Below are 21,863 nucleotides of genomic sequence, written 5' to 3'. Positions count from 1 at the left end.
TATCCCTCTTTCTGGTTGTTCCAGACAGAGAGGAATAGGCCTGTTTTGTAGATATTAAACTGCAGTCATTGTAAAGACTATCAGTTTTTACTGTAACTCTGCATGTTTTCTTCACAGAATCAGTTCAACTAACTGAGCGTCACAATCACACAGAAGTGGAGTACATTGATCAGAATCAAACACTATGGCAGATGATTATTATTATCATATCTGCTCTGACAAACGGGCTTCTGATCATTGTGGTGATCGGTGATTTCATTTTATTATTGTTCTAAACATTATCAAATTTTGCAATGCTCTTTTCTAAAGACAGGTGAAAGGTTTTAATTACTTGATATATTTGTACCATTTAATAAAAAATATAACCCTTCTCTGTTTCATTCGTAGTTTTTTCTACTGGAAAAGCAGAACAGTTGGAAAAACATATTCATAATACTGATCTGCAAACACGAGTTATATATCAATCATAAGAACCAAACCAACTGCTTCAATTGTAAGGTAAGTGAATGAATATATATATATATTTATTGCTAAATGTCATTACTGTAAATTTTTATTATTAAGGATTTTGATGTTATCACAACAAAATTAAGTAGCATTTTGTTTAGATTCATTTACACTGCCGCTCAAAAGTTTGGAATCAGTAAGATTTTTAATGGTTTTTAAAGATGTTTTTCTGTTCATCAAGGCTGTATCTATTTGATCAAAAACACAGAAAAAAAATGTTATTTTGTCAAATATTTTGCTATTTAAAATAACAGTTTTCATATACTTTTTTTACTACTATTTTAATATACTTTAAATATATAATTTATTTCTGTGATCAAAGCTGAATTTTCTGCATCATAACTCCAGTCTTCATTGTCACATGATCTTTCAGAAATCATTCTAATATGAGGATTTATAATCAATGTTGGAAACCGTTTGTCACAGATCGGCCAGGCTCTCCTCTCCGCCAATCACAATGTTCCACATCACCTGAGTTCTGATCACGCTCACCTGCACCTCATCACCGCAGCAATCATCCTCAGTACTTAAGCACACACTCCATTCACTCCAGCGTCTCGTACACAACGAAGTGGACTTCTCTCCAGACATGGTCTCGTTGAGTATATGCAATTGAAACTTACCCTCTGCTACGTACCTCCTGTGTGTTCCTCCTGTGTGTTCCTCTCCTGCCAGATTGGGAGTCTCCGTGATCAGTGTGCTCCAGGAATCTCCCCAGTGCTGTCTGTACTCGATACCTGTGGAAGAAAGGACCAAGCTCATTAGACCATTCACCTCCATCTAACAACGTCTTCTATATCCAACCACTCACCTCCAGTCACCTCTGCACAACCTTGGTTACTCACCTGTTCAAATAAACGCCAATTCTCTTTTACTAACATCTGTGTCCGGGGTTTATGTTACACCGTTGTGCTACTACTTTTTTTTTTTTTTTTTTTGGACCTTTTAATTTTTGTTTAGGATTATCTGATTAAAAAAAAAAAAAAGAACAGTATTTATTTTAAAAAAATAATTGTTACAATATACAATGCTATTCAAATGTTTGGGGACAGTAAATTTTTTCATTTTTTTAAATGAAAAGTAAAGACTTAAATTGTTAGAAAAGATTTCTCTTTTGAATAAATGCTGCTCGTTTTAACGAATCAAAGAAAACAATATGAAACAACAGTTTCAACATTCATAATAAATCAGCAAGTTAGAATGATTTCTGAAGGATCATGTGACACTGAAGACTGGAGTAATGATGAAGAAAATTCAATGCTGCATCACAGAAATGTTTTTTTTCTGTATTGTTGATCGAATAAATACAGCCTTGATGAGCAGAAGAGACTCCCTTAATTAAAAATCTTACTGATCCCAAACTTTTGAGCGGCAGTGTAAATCAACTGAAGCTGGATGTTAATATTGTTTTCTTGTTACTCTTTCAGTTCACTGAGATGGAAAATATTCAGCAAGTAAACAGCACCTTTGTGACTCTATAAAATGTTACCATGTACTTATCATGTGCTATATTCTTTTGCAGAGTAATATCATAAGTATTTGGGACACTAGTTACACTTCTTACTCTAGTGAAGTCTATAAAAAACTCCCATAATCCCTTGCCTGATTACACAGCACCTGTTTTTTGTTCTTGGCTGGCAATGCTGAGTGGTTTCTGTTGTCATTTCTTTGTTTGTTGTTCTTTAAATGTTTTTCTCTGTTTTACGATTGATCGCTGCCTGTTTAAATAAAGATGCAAATGGGTCATCGCTCGAATGTTTCCGAGTCTGCATCACAGTTGTTAAATTGTACAAACCTCTGCATGGTATAGCTACAGGCAACACAATGCGGTTAAACTCAACTGAAGTGCTTAACCAAAACCAAACATTTGTTCCATTGGTTGGTCACTTGACAGCCAATGACTTCACATTAGAGTGGAGGTTTAACCTTGAACCGAGTGCCAGTACCTTCATGTATGTATCTCAGTTCTCACAGTTGTCTGAAACTCAAATAGAAACAGCAGCAGTTTGTCTGTTTTGTCTACCGTATATATATCTACACATTTAGTGTCAAAGTGCTTTACGAGTGTTTAAATGCATGTAAAGCCCTTCACATGAACTGAAGTTTGTATTGCTTTAAATATCCAACAGTTAATAAACTGCAACTATTGTTAAATATTCACACCTGATCTCTGTAGTGTTTATCAGTCTATCTTGGCTTTTCTGTACTTCTTGGTGAGTGGAAAAACAAAAAAATAACAACAATAATAATATAATCCAATTTTAAAAAATTTTAAGTGAATGTTTGTGCATGTTTTAATATTGCAATTTTGACACACTGTCTACAACCCCGATTCCAAAAAAAGTTGGGACACTGCACAAATTACGAATAAAAAAGGAATGCAATAATTTACAAATCTCATAAACTTAAATTTTATTCACAATAGAATATAGATAACATATCAAATGTTGAAAGTGAGACATTTTGAAATGGCATGCCAAATATTGGCTCATTTTGGATTTCGTGAGAGCTACACATTCCAAAAAAGTTGGGACAGGTAGCAATAAGAGGCCGGAAAAGTTAAATGTACATATAAGGAACAGCTGGAGGACCAATTTGCAACTTATTAGGTCAATTGGCAACATGATTGGGTATAAAAAGAGCCTCTCAGAGTGGCAGTGTCTCTCAGAAGTCAAGATGGCAAGAGGATCACCAATTCCCCCAATGCTGCGGCGAAAAATAGTGGAGCAATATCAGAAAGGAGTTTCTCAGAGAAAAATTGCAAAGAGTTTGAAGTTATAATCATCTACAGTGCATAATATCATCCAAAGATTCAGAGAATCTGGAACAATCTCTGTGCGTAAGGGTCAAGGCCGGAAAACCATACTGGATGCCCGTGATCTTCGGGCCCTTAGACGGCACTGCATCACATACAGGAATGCTACTGTAATGGAAATCACAACATGGGCTCAGGAATACTTCCAGAAAACATTGTCGGTGAACACAATCCACCGTGCCATTCGCCGTTGCCGGCTAAAACTCTATAGGTCAAAAAAGAAGCCATATCTAAACATGATCCAGAAGCGCAGGCGTTTTCTCTGGGCCAAGGCTTATTTAAAATGGACTGTGGCAAAGTGGAAAACTGTTCTGTGGTCAGACGAATCAAAATTTGAAGTTCTTTTTGGAAAATTGGGACGCCATGTCATCCGAACTAAAGAGGACAAGGACAACCCAAGTTGTTATCAGCGCTCAGTTCAGAAGCCTGCATCTCTGATGGTATGGGGTTGCATGAGTGCGTGTGGCATGGGCAGCTTACACATCTGGAAAGGCACCATCAATGCTGAAAGGTATATCCAAGTTCTAGAACAACATATGCTCCCATCCAGACGTTGTCTCTTTCAGGGAAGACCTTGCATTTTCCAACATGACAATGCCAGACCACATACTGCATCAATTACAACATCATGGCTGCGTAGAAGGAGGATCCGGGTACTGAAATGGCCAGCCTGCAGTCCAGATCTTTCATCCATAGAAAACATTTGGCGCATCATAAAGAGGAAGATGCGACAAAGAAGACCTAAGACAGTTGAGCATCTAGAAGCCTGTATTAGACAAGAATGGGACAACATTCCTATTCCTAAACTTGAGCAACTTGTCTCCTCAGTCCCCAGACGTTTGCAGACTGTTATAAAAAGAAGAGGGGATGCCACACAGTGGTAAACATGGCCTTGTCCCAACTTTTTTGAGATGTGTTGATGCCATGAAATTTAAAAAACTTATTTTTCCCATAAAATTATACATTTTCTCAGTTTAAACATTTGATATGTAATCTGTTGTATTCTGAATAAAATATTGAAATTTGAAACTTCCACATCATTGCATTCTGTTTTTATTCACAATTTGAACAGTGTCCCAACTTTTTTGGAATCGGGTTTGTACTTTGCGTGGAGGAGGAGGCACATGATACTGAAACAACTTCAGTTCTGTGTCAGATTATTAGATATCATTTATTTCATGTGCTTGTAGCTACTCTTTTTACAACTTTTGGAAATTATTTTAAGACAGTTTGCTCTTCATTACTTTGTGTTTGATTTGTAGGCACATATAGCAGAAGTTACAGAGATTAACATCTTTAATTAAATGGAAGATGGGTTCATTTATTTAGAGAGAAAAACTAACCCGCCCTCCTCGTGTCAATCACTGTCACACCCAAAACCTACAGCACACTTCACCACTAGAGGCTCTCAAGACCCACAACGCCTCCTTACTCTAAAGCTAGAATAATCACCAAACTGAAGTGACACTGAATGCACCAAACATTTCATAAAGACACCTTGATGAAACCTTTTGGAGTTTGCATGATTGTCTCTTCACACACACACACACACACACACACACATACAAATATTTATCTCTTCACACACAACAGTTTCTCACTTGCAAAGATATTGATAGAGAGAAACAAAAGGGTGAAACGTGTAGCCTTTTCATGAATTTGCCATTTAAATTTCATTCATATTTGTTTATAGGCATATCGGCATATTAACATTATTAATAATGATAATAATACTGCCAACAAGCATACATTCAGCATGTCACATTTTCATAAAAACCCAAACCAAAATGTCTCTGCCGCCCTCAAGAGGCTGTAAAGGTAAAAGGTCTATCTATCTATAACAATAATTACTATTCCCTAAACACTGGGAACATGTAATGTGCTATATAAGAAAGAAAGGACTGCATCATTAACATCTACAGCATAGGCTAGTCAAGTATCATGTCACACCTTAAGAACTGAACTCTTGCTTCAAACTTTTTATCACTGTTCAGTCTGATTCAGTATTATGGCGTAAACCGATAGTTTCTAACTCAGTCTGATATAATTGTATGATTATTCACATGGCACAACTGATTTCTTTTCTCATCAGCAACCAATGAAGTTGCTGCTCAACATTCAAATTCTTGGCTAGTGCTTGCTGCAGCAGGTGTGCCACCCTCCACCTTCCCCAGCCCCACCTGTATAGATCTGCTACGGGGTGATTCATGTATGCTATGGGGGTTATTCATGTTATATTTGCAGCAGCAGTATTTCTTACATGCTCACAGCATGTTGTGAATGTATTGGTAGTAGCAAGTCTCTGTACTGTACAGCAGCACCGTAACAGATCTATTCCATCAAACATATTAACATTGTCATGTACATTACCATGCTAAACTCTCAGAGAGTTGTCATTACAGAACTGAGTTTATGTGAAGGATTCATCTGATTCAAACCAGTAACTCCCATTTTTTCTGGCCCAAATCCAATCCAAAGAGCCAGTACTTTTAGTGGCTTCATTTCCCCAGTCCGTCATGTCTTTGGACTGTAGAAACACCTTTGGACTGTTTCTTCATGTCTGTGGCCTGGCTCGGGACTCGAACCAGGGACTGTCTAACAGAGCCACCCGTTCATGCACCATAACACTCTTAATCTGCACTCAATCAATCGTGCACTCTTAATCTCAGTCATATACTGTTAGCCATAAACCAAAGAAAAAAATATTATGTTTGAGGGTTGATTCTAAACTTTGCAGGAATGCAATAAGTCTCTACACACTCAAGTGGCATGTATTGTATATACTTTAATATTTTGAAATAAACTTCAAATGTGTTGTGTTTTATACAATATTTTGATCTTTTAAAATACAAAATCTAAAACAGTATTAACTAGTGCAAAATGAATGGATTATGATAATACATGTGTGTTATACATTATAAAATGTTCTTTAGGAAAAGACTTAATAATAACAATTTAGAAATGTCTCAGATTATTTCTCAGTTATTCCCAGTGCAATTGCTAAAATATCTCTTTCTAACAAGAAATTAGGACTTCTTTCCTGCTCAGTTTTTAAATGCAGGGTCACATGATCACAGGCACTTCTCAACAATCAGCCCTCATGCTTTCTGCCAGCTGTGCATTTATTGCCACACATGACCCAGGTTTTGGCCATCAGTGCCAGCCGGAGGCAGCATCAGGCTAAGATCAGTTCAAGGTGTTTTTTTTAACAATTCATTATTTACATGTGCACCATGCAGTAAGTTGTTGGCTGCAGTTCACTTGACGGCCACCAGTGTCGTTAATAACAAGGCTTTCTGGATTCTGCATGTCCAAATAGACAGAATTGGTTGATTAGAGTCATTTTCTCTTGAATCAGACTTTCGTCGTGGAGCTGTTTATTTGGTGGTTGAGGGTACGGGATAAAATGTGAGCTAGTTGCTAGTTTTGGTTTTTGAGTTTATTTAAAAATTACATTTGACTGATTTACCAAGTTGGTGTCGGGCATTAGGTATTGAAGAAAAGTGTGTACAATGTGGTCAGAGCAAACTTGACTTCCTCTGATGTCAAAGAAGTTTTGCTTTGCTTCAGAGTGCTGTAGACTTTATTTTCAGTGTTGTGTGGCGGGACAAAAGGTTTCATTATATATTTAATTATAATTAAACAACATGAAGATCCTTCAGCTTCAGCTCTGTGAGTTTATGATATGTGTATTTACATGTAAAGTGCTTTGTCATAAATGATGTTTTATAGGTTCAGTGTTTTAAAGCAGGTAGTCTTGATCATTATGTTTAAGTTTTGTTTAGTTTTTTTAATAGATGTATTCATCTGTTGTCAGTATGGAGTATCAGATCTGATAACTGATTTGGGATATTGTTTTGTGTTATATATTCAGAGTGGTTTTGAGCAGGTTTTCTTAATGTATTTCGCTTATGTATTTTTTATTATCTTGTAGATGTATTAATCTGTTGTCAGTATGCAGTATCAGATCTACTGACTGATTTGGGATCAAATGTGATCATAAACTGTGATCTTGATGAAAATGAGGTTTATTGGATTTTACTGAAAACAGCAGATCCTCCAGCAGTGATTCTACGATCAGTGTCAGCAACAACATCACCTTTTTACTTGAATAATGCATTCAGAAAGAAATATTCAGTGCAGTTTAAACATCGTCTGGTTATTAATAATGTGACTGCTGATGAATTAGGAGTTTATTACTGTATGAACACAGAAACACCTCCAAAACTCAGCAACAGCACCAGAATATACTTCAATGGTGAGTTAATTTACTCCTTAATCAACGTGATTATTTACTTTTCATTATTTGTTATTTATTTATACACATCATCATAGTTATCCCTCGTTCCAGAGATGAATGTGCTCCAGTAAACTGACAGTAACAGACTGTGAACTCTTTCTGTACAGAATCAGCTCAATTAACTGAGTGTCACAATCATACAGTGTCTGTGTATACTGAGCAGAATCATCAAACACAATATCAGATTATTATCATCATATCTGCTCTGATGAACGGACTTCTGATCATTCTGCTGATCGGTGAGTTATTCTTATTGTTCAAAACATTATCAAATTAAATACACATTAGGGTAAAAATATCAATATAATGCTCTTCTCTGTAGGTGAAGCTTTTATTTGGTTGCTGCTTTATTTATTTATTTGTTTTGTCTCCATACTGTATGCAGTTTGGAGTCAAAAGTTTACACCTCCCTTTCAGAATCAGCAAAATGTTAATTATTTTACCAAAATAAGAGGGATCATACAAAATGCATGTTATTGTTTATCTAGTACTGACCTGAACATATGGTCCACAAGAGAAAATAATAGTTGAATTAATAAAAATCACCCCGTTCAAAACTTTACATCCCCTTGATTCTTTATACTGTGTTCTTACCTGAATGATCCACAGATGTGATTTTGTTTCTTTTTGTTCATGAGTCCCTTGTTTGTCCTGAACAGTTAAACTGCCTTAGTTAAAAAAATCCTTCAGGTCCCACAAATTCTTTGGTTTTCCAGCATTTTTGTGTATTTGAACCCTTTCCAACAATGACTGTATGATTTTGAGATTCATCTTTTCACACTGAAGACAACTGAGGGACTCATATGCAACTATTACAGAAGGTTCAAACACTCACTGATGCTCCAGAAGATAAAAACATGCATTAAGGGCCGGGGGGTGAAAACTTTGAACAGAATGGAGATGTGTACATTTTTCTTATTTTGCCTAAATATCATATTTTTTCATTTAGTATACTGCCCTTCAGAGGCTACAGAAGATTGTTACATGTTTCAAGAAGACAATATAAGTTATATTTACCCTGATCTTCAAGTTTTCACCCCCCGGCTCTTAATGGGGGGGTCAGTACTAGGGTCAGAGCTAAATAAACAATAACATGTATTTTGTATGATTCCTCTTATTTTGGTAAAATAATGAACATTTAGCAGATTCTGAAGGGGGGATGGTAACTTTTCACCTCAACTGTATGTTTTACCATTTAGAAACAATACTTGTTAGTAAATATTGAATCTGAATTCTGTTTCATTTTTAGTTTTTGTTGCTGGAACAACACAACGGTTGGAAAAACACATTCATAATGCTGATCTGCAGACAAAAGTTATATATCAACCATAAGAATCAAACCAGCTGTAATGTAAAGTCAGTTTCTATATGGGCACATATTTGAAAGTCTTGGCTAATTTTTATTTTTATTTTTTTTATTTTTTTGGTAAATGGTCCTTACGTTATTAAGCCTCAGTTAATATTGTCGTGTTGACGTGTATTTCAGTCAGAATGTGTCCTGGCATGAGTTTCTGTTATAATGTTATTGACTCATTCATGGTCTATGGGTGGGATTTCTGTAAAAACCTGATAGAGCAATGATTTGTAGAATGAAAATTATCAGACATGACATTTGACAAAGATTTCATGTGAAATGACAAGAACTTTTTTAAATATTTTCTGTCAGTCATCAGAGATAAAATGACACATTCATGACTATTTATTTATTTTATTTCGTATATATGAACAGACTTTAAGTTGGTCACATCCTCGACCCTGTGAAAAAAACCGACCCCTGTGTGTTATTGGTGACTTATATTTTTTCCCCTGAATTTCAGGATATTCTTATACAGTATATCAATATATATTTGTTATATAGTTTTTGTATTCAGCAGAAATCTACACAGTGTAACTAGACTGTGGTTAAACTCAACTGAAGCTCTAACCAAAACCATAAATATGTTCCACTGGTTGGTCACTTGGTCATTCAACAGCCAATGATAAACAGGTTCTGTCACCTTTGTCTAGACTGGAGGTTTAACCATGAACCGAGTGCAGTGTTTTTCTGGTATGTGTGTATCTCTGTTCTCACGGTTGTCTGAAACTCCAATAGAAACAGCAGCAGTTTGTCTGTTTTGTCTACCGTATATATATCTACACATTTAGTGTCAAAGTGCTTGACGAGTGTTTAAATGCATGTAAAGCCCCTTTGCACAAGTTTTTAATGCTTTGAATGTCCGACACTTATAATAAACTGCAAAGCTGTTGTTAAATATTCATAGCTGGTCTTTGTATGTAAAAGTTTATCAGTCTGTCTTGACTTTTCTGTATTTGTTCTTGGTGAGCGGAGAAAGAAAAACACATGGCTCACACCGGAAGTTCAGTTTATTTAAAAACACAATTTATTCATGGAATCTGGATTTTAAAACACAAATGAAATGACATTTAATAACATTGTGAAAGGATATTTAGGTCTCAAACAGCTTCTCTCTAACTGAACGAGTCATCATGAATACATGCAAGATGGTTTTTAACCGTTATTTCTTAAGTAATTATGAACATAAATGGCCTGCAGAGGGCAGCAAAGGATTTAGATCCAGCTGTTCCTTTATTAACATACAGTTTATAGATTTCAGTCTCTTATTTCTTTGCAGTTTGCTGAAACGGTTTTGTTGAAGCATCTCTTGACAGACCTTGTGAAGCTTCTCTCCTCCACACTAAACAGATGAAGGAGTTCAGAGAAGTCAGAGAATCGTAATGATTTCTGAGAAATCGTTCAGATATAAATAATGAATTAGAAAATTAATTTGATTCCCATTCCCTACAAACCTCCTCTTTGATTTAGTGTTCACAGTATACTGTCTACATCACACACACACACACACACACACACACACACACACTTGTTGGTTTTGTGGTTTATGGGGACTCTCCATAGGTGTAATGGTTTTTATACTGAACAAACTGTGTGTGCTATTGCCCTACACCAACCCTACACCTAAAACTTAGCCCTCACAGGAGACTTTGTGCATTTTTAGATTTTCAAAAAAACACAATTTAGTATGTTTTTTAAGCCTTTTGAATTACGGGGACATAGGCAGTGTCCTCATAAACCACCTTCATATTGTAATACCTCTGTCATACCCATGTCATTATACAAATTTGTGTCCTCATAAACCACATACACATGCGCGCACACACACACACACACAAACACACACACACATATGCACTCAAAGGCATCAGAATGTTTACAAACAGATTATAAACTGAAAATGGAGGCAAAAATAATAAGTATATATAAATGTTTAGATCAAGACAACAGCACAAGGATCACACAGTTCCAGTTTTGTATGAGTTTATTACGTCATTTAATATAGTTTTAGGTGCTTTGCACTGTAGCTTAGAGTAGGTTTTTTTTACAATGCTTCGAAATCTTTTAAAAATTGCTCTTCATTACTTTATGTTTGTTTTTCAAAGATAGACTACTCATGTTATGTAACTGAGGTTAACAGAGATGAACAACTCAAATGAAATGGAGAAAAACCAACCCCACCTTCAATCACTGTCCCACCCTAAACCTACAACACACTTCACCACTAGAGGCTCTCTAGACCCACAATGCCTCCTTACTACCTACAGATCAATCACCAAACTCAAGACACATTTAAGACTATAAACACTTCATCAACACATTTAATACTTCAGTAATACCAGAGAAGTGAAGATAAATGTAACTGATACCATCGTATTTATTCAATAAGATTCTTGCCTCATGTCATACTTCATGTAAACACAGTGTTGTGCATGTTATAGTGCATGTTTCACAAACTAAAAAAAAACAAAATTCTCACTTTACAGCATTTTTCAATCTTATGGTCACAGTGGAACATGACAAGAATGCAGATCTTCCTGTGGCGTCCTCAGTTTGACTTTCAGAGAAACTGAAAGAGAGAAACAAAAGGGTCAAACATACAACCTGTTCATGAATTTGCCATTCAAATTTCATTCATATTTGTTCATAGGCATATAGGTTTGGTTTCATGCGTTTCCTTTTAGTTTGTTCAAATCAGACCGAACTCTTTGGCACACTTTGTTGTATATTTATTTTCATTATTACTTTATTACAAAGACCCCCAGTGACTGACTCAAATCAAAAGAGTCTAGTGTACATTGAAATAATGAAAATGAATGATGTGTTACATGAAGTTAATTAATCAGATTTGGTAAATGATGTGAAGTTGTATTATTAACAAGCATAAAATAATATACCAATAAATCACACATCATGGTACTATCATGAACAAGTGTCAAATACTGTCACGGAAGAGAAGAAATTGTTGAATAAAGCCATTATTTTAGTTTTCTTTGCACACAAAAAGTTATATATATATATATATATATATTTCATAACATTATAGTTGAACCACTCATGTCACATGGACTATTTTAATGATGTCAGAAAGCTCTCAGATTTCATCAAAAAATCTTAATTTGTGTTCTGAAGATGAACGAAGGTCTTACGGGTTTGGAACGACATGAAGGTGAGTAATTAATGACAGAATTTTCATTTTTGGGTGAACTATCCCTTTAAGTTCAGTTATGGATTATTTTACTAAAGATATATTTTTGGGTTATTTTAATTTTCATGTGGTCTCCCTATGGTTTGAAACAAAGGTTTTTACAGAAGTGGATTTTGGACACAAATCAGTGGAGTTAAAAAATACTGATAAAAGCCAGAAAAAAATAAAAAATAAACATTTCCCCATGTTTTAGGAATAAAATTTTGTATAAAACCAGGCAAATGACATGAACAAACCCCTTCTTTAAAAACTCATGAAACCAAATATTAACCTTACACATCTATTATGACTTCCACTACTGAGAACCCTGGAAATGTGAAAAGGGAGACATGCAAGTCATGATATACATGTACATATCAAAGACATCAGGGCACCATTAACATCGAGTTTGTTTTTTAAATAAATTTGTTTACACAAAGTGCATCATACTTCCTGAACAATTCACATTGAAACTTCTGTGATCCGTGTAAAAAGAGCTGATGTCATTTGTGTCTTATTTGCATTTAGCCTGGGTTGTTTTGAGCCAAATCTGCTTTATTTAAAGGAACATTCCACATTTTTGGAAATAGGCTCATTTTACAACTCCCCAAGAGTTAAACAGTAGAGTTTTACAGTTTTTGAATCCATTCAGCCGATTTCCGGGTCTGGCGGTAGCACCTTTAGCTTAGCTTAGCATAGATCATGGAATCGGATTAGACCATTAGCATCTCGCTCAAAAATGACCAAAGCGTTTCGATAATTTTATATCCTATTTAAAACTTGACTCTTCTGTAGTTACATTGTGTACTAAGACCGGCGGAAAATGAAAAGTTGTGATTTTCTAGGCAGATATGGCCAGGAACTCTACTTTTTTTTATATATTACACAGCGCCTGAAAGTAGTCCCCAGCTATATCATAACTAGTTACCTAGCTGGGGACTACTACCTACTAGACTACTAGGGACTAGTAGGATCTGTGTGTTAAGTTGCTGTCTGTTGGTGTATTGTCAGCATCTATCAGCAAGGGTTAATAGGAACATAACCAGAAACATCTACAGGAACCTGCTAAACAGCCAATTCCTGACTTCCTCGTTTCTAATACAATAGCAGAGGAAGAGAACATTGTTGTGAAATACAATCATGAACAAAATAGAAGAAGAAGAATTTGCTGTAGGCTAGTCTCTCATTCACCAGAAGTTTATAACATGTTTATCATCTATAACGACTTCTGCGACTGAGTATCCTGGAAATATGAAAAAGGAGAAATCTAACAATACTTTCGAATGTGTACAATTTATATTAATGACATCAGGGCACCATGATCATCGGGTATTTTTAAGATTTATTTAGTTTACACAAAACATGCAATACTTCCCACACATTTCACTTTGAAACTGCTGTGATCCGTGTAAAAACACCTCACATAGTTTTGTGCTCGTATTTGCACTTAGCCTGGTTTGTTTTGGTCCTCACCTGCTTCATTTAAGCTAGCATTAACAAACACAGTTTTGGATATTGTTAACACATTAAACATGGATTCTATTATACGGGGCTGTTGAATGCTTCTGATTGGCTGACGAATGTTCAAGGTGTGCAATTATTTTCAGGGAAACACACAGCAAACAGTTCCAGGGAGGTCTGACCACATTACATCTCCATATCACTTATCTCCAAATGATTTCAGTTATTTCAAAGGTCCTTCCAGCCTAAAACAGCAAAAGAACTAAAACCCACAACGACACTGACCAAGAAAATAGACAATAAAATAAAAGTGACAAATTATTTTCATGTTTTTGCCACAAACTTAAGTTTTATTATGTACAGAAACAATCTCTTTCTCCTGCTCTCTCTCCCTTACAAACAAACACACACACACAGAGACACACACACACACACACACAAACACACACACACACACACAGAGACACACACACACACAAACACACACACAGAGACACACACACACACACACACACACACACACACACGTTGTCAGTGCAGCTCTGGTGATTTTATTAGCAAAATATTTTAGCAACTACAGAACATTTTAGCAAGAACTTCACTGCTTGCTCTGATTCATTAAATCCTGATAACACAACAGTCAAATAAATGTTTTGTGTGTTTATTTTCATGTTAATATTTGTCTTCAGTTCAGCTATTCATCCAACAAATACCTGGCATTATTTTGTATTGAATGTAATACAGCAGGGCTGAGCAGCTTTGGTCCTGGAGGGCCCCTGTCCTGCAGAGTTCAGCTCCAACCCTAATCAAACACACCTGTCTGTAGCTTTCTACTGATCTTGAAGACCTTGATTATCTTGTTCAGGTGTGTTTGATTAGGGTTGGAGCTGAACTCTGCAGGACAGTGATCTTCGACTGAAGTTACCTAGCCCTGATTTATAGCATTGTTCTATTGTGTTTTATATTATATAGAAACAATACAATGTGATATGTATAATTAGAGCTCTGTCTAGTTGTTAAATTCGTAGTTGTGTCTCATTTAGTTTCCACATGCGTCACATGATGCCATTGTTTGATGTTTTACATTCACTCAGGTGTGGTGTTACTATGGCAACACTTAGCATCAGGATGATGCAGATATAAACACTGTCAGAAGTCACAAGAGTCCACACACTTCTCTACCAAACTCTGCTGCTGAGATACAGCTGAGGCCCCCAAGAGCCGCCAAGAGCTTTATTACAAAGAGCCCTGACCCAGATCAAAAGAGCCTTCTGTAGAGCCAGAGAAAATATCAAATAAAATCAACATCTGAGAATCAGCATCTGTGTGTAACCCTTCTCTTTTTTTCTTTTAAAGATGTTTGCCCAGCCGAAGTAAAAAATAAATAAAAATAAAAATAATAATCCGACAATGAACCGCAAAAACCATGGAGTTTCAATGTTCATCACATTTCTGAAGCACAAAATATTAAACACATGATTCAACTCAAGCAACAGTAATAAAAATGACATAAACATGTCTAAAAGTTTCACTTTTTTACTTTATATTATTTCTTTCTTTCTTCTTTTAGCTGAATTGTTACAGATGATCTAAAAGACACTGTTGTACTTTTCAGGATCAGCAGTATAGAGAATAAAAGGATGGATGGATAGATATAAAGGATCAAAGGATTCTTCGTAGCAGCCTGTGTGTGTTCTTCAAGAGAGAAACTTTTTCTTTTATATTAATTTATTCTTCAATTATTTATTCATTCATTTATAATCTTTTATCATTTAATCATTTTATAATTCCATTTAATCTTATAATAGTTTATAATAATCATTTTAGACCATTTCTATACTAATTTCACTGATTTATTCATTGAAACGTCATTTAAATGATATTATTGTTTTCATATTATTTTTGTGTATTCAGGGGATATTGGTCTTCACAAGTAAGAGGTAAGAGAATGTCTCAATCTCAAGGGTTTTAATGTCACTGGATATTGTTGTGAAGCACTAATTTTCCTTTGCTGTTGATTGTGGCATAAAAACACTTGTTGACAGATTCTGAGCATTGAAACCTAACTAAGATTATAATAACCTCCTTTTATCATCACTTGATTTGTTTCTGCTCTTCACTTTGCTCAGTCAACCTCTTGGCTGATCTGATCATTGAAAAAACTAACAACAATGTGCCAATAATCCACATATTTTAGGATTCAGTTTTTTAGACTAATACTCATTCATTGAAGTGTCTCTTTCTTGCTAATTAAAACTATGCTTCATTTGCAGGTCAGTCTGTTGCTTGCATATGGAAGCAGTTTGGGAATAAAATGTCCAGTGATTTGCTGCTCTATCAAGTTTGTTGGGAAAAGCAGGAAGCAACCTTGTTTCAGGTTTAAGCATGGAGATGTTTGTCTGAAATGTGAAAGGATGGCCAGAAGAGACAGTTGAGCCAAAGACTAGAGAGATCCGTGATCCAGACATTTCAAGGCTGGAAAGATCCAGAACCCCAGAGACGGGATGAGTGGATCTGATATTTGGCTGAGATTTATTGTCCAAAACGAAAATATTTAGATGAAAAAGAGCAAAAATGAGAGATGAAACCACTTTTAGAGACTACAGTCTCTCACCCTAGATGGAAATAAGTGGGCAGAAGAAGAAAACGTAGAAAGACACTGGGGTCAATACTGAAGTTAATTCAGACAGGGTCGAAATGAAACCCATGATGTAGGGCCCATGTCTCAAGTCCATATCGTGTCCAAATTGGCCTCATCATGAAATGTTGGCTGGGATGAAGATGAGTAGGACTCTCCACTGAACACTTTCCCAGAAAGATGCAATGTGTATGAAGGAATCGAGGAAAAACTGCCCAAGTTGAAGCTGTAATTCTCCAGTGAGTGACGTGACGATGTTTATGTTGGAATCTGGTCATTACAGTAACTCTTATATCTCGAATATTTATGTAGGCCATGCTAACAGAAACAGAAAAACATGTAAATGTTTGAACATCATGATATCGCCCATTTTTACGGCAAGAAAAAGGTGGATAGATTTAATAAAAAAAAATTAAACAAAATTTTAAAAAATCAGATTGTGATGGCGTTTAGCAACATTTTTCTTCTTCTTTTTCATTTTCTTCTTCTTCTTTCTTGAAATAGTTAACACTCCTGCCAGGTTGTTTCTAACAATGCGCTCTAAAAACTTATTTTATTTCATTAGAAAACAGGTCTACTTTTGAAAGTTTCCGTCTGTTGGTGTATTTCCAGCATCTACCAGCAGGGGTTCAGAGGAACCGTGACCGGAAGCATCTAACAGGACCCGGACCTCCAGGTTTCTAGAGCGTGAGGAAGTGACGTACATTTGACATCATCTTTCTGCTGATACTGTGATGCATTTTTTTATATTTTTACTTGTTTTGGAAAGTCGTGGAAATGCAACCGTGAGCAAAATAATAATAACAACAATAATAATATGTATATAGCAATAAATAAATAATACAAAATGAAAGCTCATTCACCAGAACTTTGTCCATCTATGACAACTTCCGCCGCCAAGAGACCCCGGAAACGTGAAAACAGAAATACTTTCGGTTGCGTACAAAAGGCTATATGTTATTGATTAACCATGATCGTCAGGTATGTTTATGATTTTTAACAACATTCCCAAACACGTCATACTCCCACATATCTGAACCTGCCGCGATCCGTGAAAAAAAAATACTTAATGTAGCCTGGTTTGCGAGCTCGTATTTGCGTCTGGCCTTGTTTGTTTTATGTTTTTCCCCCGTAACTGTTTTATTGAAACTAATATTAAACAAAGCCTTTGGACATCATTAATAGACCTACATTAAACACAAATTAATTAACTAATTATTTACATGTGTATCTGTTGGAAAATTGCTAATTATTATTTTGATTTAGTTATTAGCAGTTAACATCTGCATGTTGTATCACTGTATTTTGTGTCCCGGTGCAGGTTTGTTTGATAGTAATTCAATAAGTTCTCAAGGTTTTAGCAGCAGGTTAAGATCCCCGCTTCACAACATTTACTACTGAATTATAACATATTTAGAGACGAGTTTAACAGGTGCATAAGGATGATTCATCAACTAATATATTGTTAAGGGAAATAAATGAAAATATTTTCTTTTTATTTTTTTATGCGTATTGACAAGTTAGTTGAACAAGGACTATTAAAAAAACAGTTAATTACTCTAATTATAGGAAATATACACTGCCTGAAAAAAGGTCACCATTTGGATTTTAAAAAAAGCAAATACTGAAGAGTCTAGGATTGAATATTTAGTAAAGTGATTAATATCTTTCTAGCATGTTATACGATTTATAACAAGTCTTTTAACTAGGGCTGTAAATTGATATTTTTTTTTAAATATACTTAATTACACAGAATCGAATTAATCACTTATTAATCACAAATCAAATTTGGCTGTGAAATTACCCACAAATGATAATGTAAAGCCAATATTTTGTTACTGTGTTTACCCCCCCCCCCCCCTTTTTTTTATTTTGGGGAGAACGATCTCTTCCATTTTTATTAATATGGATTTTTTCATTTTCATTTTTAGATTTTTTATTGATATGAATGTATAGTAGGTGGCAGTAAAGGTCTTAAAGGGATAGTTCACTCAAAAATTTAAATTCTGTCATTAATTTCTCCTCCTCCAAACCCGTAAAATCTTCGTTCATCTTCGGAACACAAATTAAGATATTTTTGATGAAATCCGAGAACTTTCTGACCCTGCATTGACAGCAATGCAACTGAAATATTCCCAAACCCAGAAACGTAGTAAAGACATTGGTAAAACAATCCATGTGGCATCAGTGGTTCAACCGTAATATAATGAAACTACGAGAATACTTTTTGTGCGCAAATAAAACAAAAACAACAACTTCATTCAACAATTCTTCTCCTCCAAGTCAGTGTCCTCTGCCATTATCGAGAGTACCATGACATATGCACGTGCTTTCCTCTGCTCGAAAACATAGAATACCCAAGACGTGTCACTCGTATAGTTTTGAAAGGGGAAAAAGGCAACTCTCAATATGGCCGCTCTGTCGATCAAAGCCCCGCCTTCTGAGCAAAAGAGCCAATCGCTAATTGTATTTGTATTTGACGTACAGTAAACGACTCGCTGTCGCACACGCAAAGAAAGAAAGAGCGAGAGACTCTTACATAACATGCAGAATTGATGCGCTACATATAAACGATATTCTTTGTTGTATTTTCCTGTCGCAAGGGCACTTTAGCATCGGACCTCGAGCACCATGCTCCACCATGCATCAAAAATGTCTTAATTTGTGAGTGATTAATGCAAAATTTTCATTTTGGGGTGGAGTAACCGTCAAATGTGTGGTACTCCACTGTATTACATCAAGTTACTGCGAGAGCTATAGAGAGTAGACAACTCTGTAAGCTTTCGAATGGCCCTCGCAAGACTTTAATGTCATACAGCGATCAGTCTGCGTAGCGCCGCTTCAAGACGAATCAAGGAACTTTGGTCGAACACAACTTATGAAATGTAAGATGACAAATGTGGGGCAGGGGTGGGGTGAGTGCAATAATAGCATTAAAAAACATTTTTCTATAACTAATTAAACAATTAACACATTAAATTCACAGCCCTATACTTTTAACCCTAACTAATGCAGTGTGTAAATTTTAATTTCTTAATCATGTTAAGCATGTACTCACAACATTATCATTAACAGTAGGTGCGTTTACATGGAGCATTGTATTCTGATTATAGTCATTCAGAAGTCCAATCTGAATGAAATGCTTTATTGCACAAAGCTTCATGTGCTTGTCAACTCCTAATAAGAGCCAAAATATTAAGTCTGCATTTTAAAACAAAGAAAGGGAGAATGGTTATTAAGCAAAAACAGTGGGAAACTCTGTATATTCGTAGAGTGTATGCATATCAAAAGATCAAATCTGATTTGAAGCGTGTGACATATAAACACACATCAACTATTTATTTATCATTTATTTAGCGTCCATGTAAACACTATGTTTTGGATTCATCAGTCGGAATGCATTTCATTCCAATTAAAACAAAAAGTGTCCATTGCCTTGTGGTTCAGTGTGCATGAGGAGTCATTTTCACACATGAATTGGCCACCACAGTGTCCTGAGTTTAACCCTATTGAAAGTCTTTGGGAAAGTCTTTTTGCTGGAGTCAACTTTACAGAGTGGCTTGACTCTGTCATTGTAAATACAAGATCTCAGCCAATAATTATACCACTTTTGGAAATGTTGTGATGTTGCATAACGTTGTTGAAACAATGCCACAACAAAAGCACAGTGTTTTCAAAGCTAAAGGGGATCCAACTAACTATTAGAGTGTGCAGATTTTTTTTTTTTCCACTCCAGCACATCCCAAAGATTTTCAATGGGGTAAAGTCTGCTGGTCTCTGTGGTGGCCAATCTTTCACAATTGCATAGATGCAAACTGCTCAACTTTCGGTGAAAACTCACCTTTTTGAAATCAAAATAGGTCACTTTCATGAGAAAAGTGAGAAAGTGTTTTGATTGGGGGGGGGGGGGGGGTCTTTTTTTTCAAATTAAATTCTATACCTGCTTATAGTCGTAGTTATAGTGTTTTTGTGTGCGTGCTTTGGTTTAGAATTGCAGAACCACACGTTTATTTACTGCTTTTGCAGTGTTGAGTATTGAAGCCAATCACAGACATCTCTGATGAAAGCAATGGCCAGTCAGAGGTGTTTTCTGTAGGCTAGTCAGAATCCGCTCTGAGCTCATTTTTGTTTTCGCAAGTAGAGCTTTACTCGCTCGCAGATCTACTTATTAGAACGAGAGAGAGAGAAAAGCGTACACACAGTGTGAATAAGAGATTGATTGTGTAGTCAGTCATTGATTATATCATTGAGTTTTCACTTAATAAAGCTCAGTCAGTTGCAGAGGAGCCCTTTGCTCGGTTTCTTAACATATAGGACTGAACATCCACGTATATAGTTTCAGGAATGACAAACGCGAGTGTAAAAAATGATGCACGTGAATCCACTAAATTGTTGCGCCAGTCATTGCTATGATTGACAGTGATAACGGTAGCAATGGACAGAACAAACTATCTGACAAACTGATGTCAAAAATAGACCGGTGCAGTAAGTGATGCAGAGTAACATAACTACAGCAGTGACAAGTCTATGTTGGCTGAATATATTAAGGATAGTTAAAGATAAAACACTCTTTTTGATGTGTCCTTTTTAAGGCAATGTTTAAAAAATTAAGATTTTAAATTAAATCTAAAACTATTTCAAAATATTTAATGCATTATTATTTAATTGTACTTGCTATACTACTTAAGCACAGTACTAAATTATTTGTTATAATAGTAATTTTATAATAAATACAAAAGCAAGAATTCAAAACTAGGGAGTGGAAATGGCAACTGAGCTAATGAGTGATCCTCTGCTGCCATCTACTGGATATAGCGGTAAATTTATGTAATTGTCATCTTAAAAGTCTTTGTTTTCCTCCAGGATTTTTGGCACGTTGTTTTATGTCATCTGAAACAGTGAAAAGTGAATCTTTAAAGTGGATTTTACAGCACAATTGTAGAGTTAAAATATAATAAAGGCTTTAAAATAATGTATAAGTATTTTACTTTTTTTTTTTTTTTTGGGGCGAGTGGGTGTTGCGTGTCTTTTGTCACCTTTTTCACCCATGATGTGTTTGCATCCCTGCAATTGAAGCCTGATAAATGTTGGTATTGTCATCCTGGAATATGGACACAAGTACATCTTCTGATATTGTGGTTTGAGAAATAGAAATTTATTCACTGCATCAGTTAGGGTTAAAATAATCGTTGCCAAACATAACATGCCAGAAATATATTAATCATTGCAATAATGATTCAGTCCTAAAAGTATTTGCTTACTTAAATCAGACGACGGCGACTTCATTTATTTATTTTTAGCCAGGATTTTAATTAAAAGTATCATCAGAATAGAAATATAACAGTATTGTGATTTTGTAAGCTCTTAAGAAAAATAAAGTCATGTTTTTTATCACATTTGACTATCGATTGATTCTCTGTTTAGTAAAGGAAATGAGTTATTGTGAGCCTAACAGGATGCTTATTGATTAATGTTAATAAGATTAAGAATATCTAAAAAGTCTCTTCCATGCCTGCTTCATGCCTTGCGGGATGGGGCTGTTGTTCCCCACACACACACTATTAAACATTTACATGGAGGAACCTTATGAACACAAGCGCG

The 21,863-nt window shown here is 35.5% G+C and overlaps 1 protein-coding gene across 4 annotated transcripts in view; it reads left to right on the top strand.

Moving 5' to 3' along the window:
- LOC306875199 (sodium channel regulatory subunit beta-4-like) overlaps window positions 1-21,863 on the top strand; it is a 57,826-nt gene that overhangs the window by 32,053 nt on the left and 3,910 nt on the right. The window contains exon 1 of one of the 4 annotated variants that reach the window (XM_079425659.1): window positions 16,946-17,243. The exons of 1 other annotated variant lie outside the window; for it this stretch is intronic. In XM_079425659.1, the coding sequence (XP_079281785.1) occupies window positions 17,233-17,243 (11 nt within the window). In that variant the 5' untranslated portion in view covers window positions 16,946-17,232. Of the gene's footprint in view, window positions 1-16,945; window positions 17,244-21,863 lie in introns of those variants that run through there. 2 more of the 4 variants (XM_079425657.1, XM_079425658.1) reach the window with 2 other exon arrangements.

Source organism: Barbus barbus, assembly GCF_936440315.1.
Source record: "Barbus barbus genome assembly, chromosome: 9".
NCBI classification, from domain to species: domain Eukaryota; kingdom Metazoa; phylum Chordata; class Actinopteri; order Cypriniformes; family Cyprinidae; genus Barbus; species Barbus barbus.
This window is presented reverse-complemented; position numbering and strand designations above follow the sequence as displayed.